At 40.0% G+C, this 6,305-nt stretch overlaps 1 protein-coding gene across 1 annotated transcript; it reads right to left on the bottom strand.

Moving 5' to 3' along the window:
• Positions 1 to 1,272: 1,272 nt before the first annotated feature.
• LOC122664929 (adenylate isopentenyltransferase-like) lies at positions 1,273 to 2,495 on the bottom strand. Its single transcript, XM_043860968.1, has one exon. The coding sequence runs from the start codon at positions 2,386 to 2,388 to the stop codon at positions 1,315 to 1,317; it is 1,074 nt and encodes a 357-aa protein (XP_043716903.1). The 5' UTR covers positions 2,389 to 2,495; the 3' UTR covers positions 1,273 to 1,314.
• Positions 2,496 to 6,305: the final 3,810 nt, after the last annotated feature.

Below are 6,305 nucleotides of genomic sequence, written 5' to 3'. Positions count from 1 at the left end.
GTCTGTAGCCTTGGGACTCTTGGCTGAGGTTGGTCCCCTGTTCAGAGCTCAGAAGGGTTAATGAGTTTAGGACCGAGTGGTCTTTCTCAGCTCATAACTTATCAAATTAAAATCGTAGCTTTCACCTCTTACCTCTCACCTAGCTCTCATCATCAGACTGGAAGGGTGGAACCCGAACAAAGAAATTCTGTCAAAAAGTATTGTCCTTTTTCATCTTTTCGGATCATTCTCTTGTTATGTAGAATGAAGGTTCTAGAAGAACAACTCCAATTGGATTTCTTAGATCAGATTATGTATTGTGGTTTGGTTCCAATTGGATATTTGGATTCATTCATCCGTCCAAAAAAAAAAGAAAAGTAAAAAAATCTCAATGGAAGAGTATGCACCCTAAGCCTACGCAAAGGGGGCAAAATGATCGCCCTATACTTCATGAAAGGCCGTAATGATCACCCTGTTGATATTTTTGCATGTACACCTTTTGGTCCCTTCGCACTTGCAAGAGCCACTCTCCCTCAGAGAGAACTCTTGCCCAATTATTTCAAACGTCCATATGACTCTTGCACATGGACATAAAAGTATCATGCTGCTCCCATTGAAAGTTGAAAATGTGGCCCAGGTTGATGCTTGCGTGCATATGCTCCCATGTTCACCAAACACCAGGTGAAGTGAGTGGAGTGTAATAGAGTGATTGAGTTGGCGAGCCAAGTCTAAGGCTGGATTTGGTATGCATGTTAGGTCAATTGTCTAAAAATGCGAAATTGGCCTAAAATGCATTTCAATTAATGCAAACCAAACACAACGTTAATGTTAGAGTCTATGTATTTTTTTTTTTTTTCCCCAAACCTGGAAATACGTGCCGGAGCAGATTCCAACTGACAAAAGGTACCTTTTGGATGAGCCATGTATGCAGATCACAGCAGCTAAGCTTCTCTGCCACTACACAGACACACAGTACAGGCGGGCGGAACCTCAATGCTCTGTTGCCCCATCTTTGATTAGCTGTCATACCCTCCACACACAAATTGTGATTCATCATTATAACTACACAACAGAACAAATTATATAATAGAAAGAGAGAGAGATTGAGATTTTGAATGGATTTAACTCTCTTTTTTCGCAATTTTTGAATGGATTTTGTTTCTTATCAACTCTCTCTCCCCAAACCCAAAATTTCCACAGCCCTAACCAACCCTCCTCATGTACATCTGCTTCAAAATTGGCCTCTCCAATAAAATAACCCGAGTTGATCCGGTTCAACTCGGGTATTTTTTAAAATGAAATGAGAGAGAGAGAGGGAGGTTGGGGAAAAACTAACTACTCCTCAAGGAAATGCTTCACAATCTTCACGCATGGCCCCACCACTTCCCTCTCCCAGACCTCCGCCCTCTTCCCTGTATCATTAGCCAACACCGCCCTGAACGCCTCCGTCGCATCCAACCTTCTCAGGTCCCACTCAGCCGATCTTAGCCGTAAGATCTTCCCCATCTGTATCTTCGCTAGCTCGCACGTGTTTTCCTTTATCTCCACCACTGCCTCTTCGAACGCTCTCTTTCTCTCCTTTTCCGTCTGCACATCTTCCTCGAGATCAGTGCTCTTCCTCCTCCTCCATGGCGGAAACCTTCTGAAATACCGGTCGAACTCAGGAACCCCGATTGCTTTCCTGATACCTATACTCGAGTCGGACTCGTCCGGGTTGTAGAACTCGGAGAGCTCTTCGAACATACCGTCTTCGAGCATGTCGTCCACTCGGACACGGAGGTAGTTGCAGAGAACATCGAAGCACACATCCACCCAGATGAAACAACAGTTGTAACGTAATTCGTTAGACACCCCCGAGTCTAACAAATTTGAGTTGGGATTGAATCGTTGTGCGAGTAGTGCATGGATGAACGAATTGGAGCCACCCACGAGAAGGGGTAATCGATTGCGTGCCGAGATGGATGAGATGGTTGAGTCGGCAAGGGAGCGGTAATCGGAAGGGGAGAACTCTCGGTGAGCATCGAAGAAGCCGAGGAGGTGGTGGGGAACGCCGCGTCGATCGAGCATTGAGATTTTGTTGGTAGTGATGTCGAGGCCACTGTAGACTTGCAGTTTATCGGAGTTGATGACTTCGCAGGTGAAGGAGAGACTAGTGGCGAGGTCGATTGAGAGGCGTGACTTGCCGGAGCCGGTGGCACCCAGGATGACCACGAGCTTCTTCTTGTTGTCCTTGCTGTTACGATGGAGACGATGGGTGTTGGTGGTGGTGGTGGACGACTCCATGCGGACCCATTTGGGGGGTCTTCGAACAAGTTTGGTTTGGAATGGATGGATCACCTGGAGGAAGTCGAAGGACGATTGAGCTCTGTTGTCGCAGTAGTAACCATTTGACAGTGGAAGTAGTCTCATAGGAAGAAGGACGGGAGAGCCAGACCCAGCTGATGAGTATCTGCTGCTGCTTCTACGGCATCGTACATACAGAAACGAAGGAAGGAAGGAACTAACAGTGGATGATGATGATGTTGATGATTTTTGTGACTGTGTGAGGAAGTTTTTGAGCCAAATACATTTTCGAATCGAATTTACCAAAAAAAAAAAAAGCATTTTCGAAAACCACCTTCTTCTTCTTCTTCTCTCTCCCTCTCCCTCTCTCTCTCTGTCTGTCCCAGTCTGTCTCTGATTCTTGGTTTTCAGTTTCTGGTTCTTAGTTTTTGTTTTATTCTGAATCGCTCTCGTAGGTGCAATCATTCCTACTCCATGCGTATTCTTCTCTCACGCCCAGGAATGCCAAAAAACACAAATTACTAGAGCATAACATGTTTTATATCATGAATTTATATATATGGGAAAATGTTACACCTTCCTGACCCCTGAATGGCTGAAATGACCACTTCGTCCTACCCCATCCCATATGTCTGGGTGCAGCTTGTGCCCCGTACTCATGAATATATATATATGGGAAAAAGATCTTTGTCTCGGAGTGTGGTTTACGCTAGCACTCTCATGAGTCTGTCTCTTTCTTCCCCATGTGAAAAGACACCTCTACCCCCTTATTTTACGAAGGAGAGAGATAGACACATATGCCACACTCCCATATAGAAAATTGCTTCCCATATTATATATATGGGGAATAGAATACTACCAAGTTATGGGCCAGTGTGGCGACCATTACATGAGGGTAAGTTGGTCATTTTTAAGCTCTCAAGGCAGTTTCAGTGTCTAGGTATGGTCTCTATGCTGGGCGCACAACCGGATAGTAATCATTCTCCCTATATACACTGAGCAAGAGAACACTTTTTGGGCTTCTAGTGCTTGAACGCACAAACATAGGTTCGACCGTTGGGGGGGGGGGGGATTTCTGTCTTTCAATGGAGGTAAGGTGATACTTTTCATAGGGACAAAGTAGTATTGTGTTTAGGCATAGGAGCCAAGCTGGCTACGCGACCAGGCAACATTTTTTTTTTTCTTTACTTTTTAATCCATGAGGGTAGAAATTTGAACCAAAAAAAAAAAAGAAACGAATAAAAGAGTATGTAATTTAAGTGTTGAGAGCCATTACCAAGAAATTTTGTTGTTTTTTTTTTGTCGAAATGGGTTCATGAAATAGAATCTCCCAAACGAGCCCTTCTAATAGGGTGGGCGCAGCTGGGAAGACCAGTCAATTAGAGGCCCATAGCTTTAGTACCAGCCAAAGGACGGGGTAGTAATTTCGAAATAAAGATTTCTCTTTCCCAACGTGAGCGTGTGAGAGAGAGAGAGAGAGAGAGTTTAGGAAGAGTCTATCATGATTAATGGTTAGGAAACTTGATATATAAAAGGAGGGTTTGCAGAAACTGTGAGAAGACTGAAACACTAGCATGTGGGAGGAATGGGTAGTCTCTTAGACTTCAGTGACTGTAAAACTCGTACAATGTAAGTATGCACTATGCACCACCACTATATCACTATATCCAAAGTTGTTTATGAGAGAATGGATGTGATCGACCTACCACTCTTTAAACTGATTAACTAGTCCCCAACAAATCACAACCCCATGATTCCACTTTCTATACATCACCAATATCCTTAATTTACAGGTAGATGATGCCACGTGGTTTTCAACACAACATCTAGAGATTGCCAAATGTCAGCACCCAAGACTCTCAACTCTTTTGTTCCTTTGTACGAGTAGCAATCTATCTTATATTGTATCCATTATCTGATGTAGGGTTATAAATGAATAATCGAAAAATTGAATTCAATTCGCATTCATATCTATTAGGTATATTTGTATTCGTTTAGAGATATTCAAAACGTCAAAAAAAAAAAAAATTCGAATACTTAATAATAAAAAATAAGTAAATAACGATCTTGAGGATTTTTGAAGATTCAATAGGTTTTAGAATATGAGGAAAAAAGAATCATGATCGAAGAGATATGGATTGAGGATGATTTGTATCGATCTGCTAGGGGGAGGAAGGTCTAGGTTACACAAGGCAAAGATATAAACGGATGGTCAAAAATCCAAATTCGATCCTTAAAGGTATCTCTTTTTGGCCAAGGAATATCTGAATCCGATCACATCAATTCGTATTTAAGTTGAATCTGATCCATTTACTGACCTAATATGATGTTGCAATTTCAATTCATTCAGTTTCACGGAAATCAGCCACCAATTATAATCATTTATGAAGAGTACCTTTATCCTATCATGTGTCGAATTTCATTTTGCCAGAAACTCAATAAAAGTAGAAGATGACATAGGGTACATGTACGCCAAAAATGAAGCATCAACTAAGTTGCCAAATGGCAAAATCCAATTCACTTAGAACCAATCCATTAATGTAAATATTTTGATATTTGTTGGATGCGTAATCTATTTTTATTCTTTGACCCACATTTTAACTAGAAGACATACAATAGATGGTTGGATAATTATTTTTTAAAGATCACTTAGTTTTTTAAATTTTTTATTGACTATATCATCATTAATCTTCTTATAATTTTTATTTTTTTTTTGGTATTTACTTAAGCAATAATTGTAGGAAGTGGCTCTTATATGTATGGGATAATAATTTCATGTTTAGAAATTGCAGAATAACACGGGAAATTTTTTTTTTAATTATTTATGAAAACATGGGATAAGTTTTCCATTTTTAATAATTAATCCATAATTTAATGACAATATTGATAATATATCCACCTTATTTTGAGCTAATTAAACTATCACGTGGCACATTGCTGATGAAGAAACCTTCTCTTAATATTGTGGGGTTTTTTTTCTTCAAGAATCCCGTATTTTAAACCCTGAATCCTAATTTCTGTTCAAGATTGATCTGATCCGAATTGGCCGAAATCAGGATGGACCTCAATCAATCCGATTCGATTTTTCAAACCCAGCAAACATGGGCTTAGAGATGGTCCAATCTAATTGTACTAAGGCTATGTTTGGATGCCAAGAAAAGAAAAAAAATTTATAATAACACAAAAATTATGATGATACAATGATTGATTTATGTGACTATCTCTCTTTAAATTCAAAAATTATTAAAATCTTTTCTTTTATTATTATCCAAACATAACCTAAAGCACAAATTGCTAAGGGTAGGGGTAAGTTGTTGAGTCATTGGTGTGGCGTAAAAGAAAAGACAATTATTTCGCTATGTGGTTGTCGGTGTGGAACAAATGAACAATGGGAGAGAGGGCCTATTACAATCCAAATCATGGTTTTTGTGCACTGTATTGAAATGGGTATCGGTCAACCCAAAAGCCAATGCCGTATCATATTGGCATTTGCATGGATAGTTCATATTGGACAAATTTGCCCCTCATTGTCCTTTAAATTTTTTTTTGTGACCATTTTACCCTTTTTTGTACCGTATCACTAATATGATATCGACACAACATCAAGATTAGTCACTTGCAAAACCAGTACGTACCGCTTGATACAATACCGATACCTCAAACTATGACTCAAATGGTTGAAAATAAATAGCTTTAATTGTGCTCTCAATTTGGAATCCTGTTTCTCTTGTACTGTATCTAGCAAACCTCTCTGAAGTCGAACTCTGATTGATTATTGCATTTATGTCTTTGTGTTTGCTTTGGTCAGGAGATCGGAAACCATTAAATCCTCCGTCGAAGCACAGGTGGGAATTTAGGACCTCATTATTGATTATTGTGTCACCACCAGCAAAATTTCCTATTTTTATCCAATCAATGCCTTTAGTTGAAGGGAGCCTGATGCAACTAACAAAGGTACACCTCTGATGTATAATAGCCTCAGCACCAAATTGCAAACCATTCGGTACTATCAGTCTATCATTTAGGGAAGAGGTTGGGATATG

Source organism: Telopea speciosissima, chromosome 6 (assembly GCF_018873765.1).
Source record: "Telopea speciosissima isolate NSW1024214 ecotype Mountain lineage chromosome 6, Tspe_v1, whole genome shotgun sequence".
Classification (NCBI taxonomy): domain Eukaryota; kingdom Viridiplantae; phylum Streptophyta; class Magnoliopsida; order Proteales; family Proteaceae; genus Telopea; species Telopea speciosissima.
This window is presented reverse-complemented; position numbering and strand designations above follow the sequence as displayed.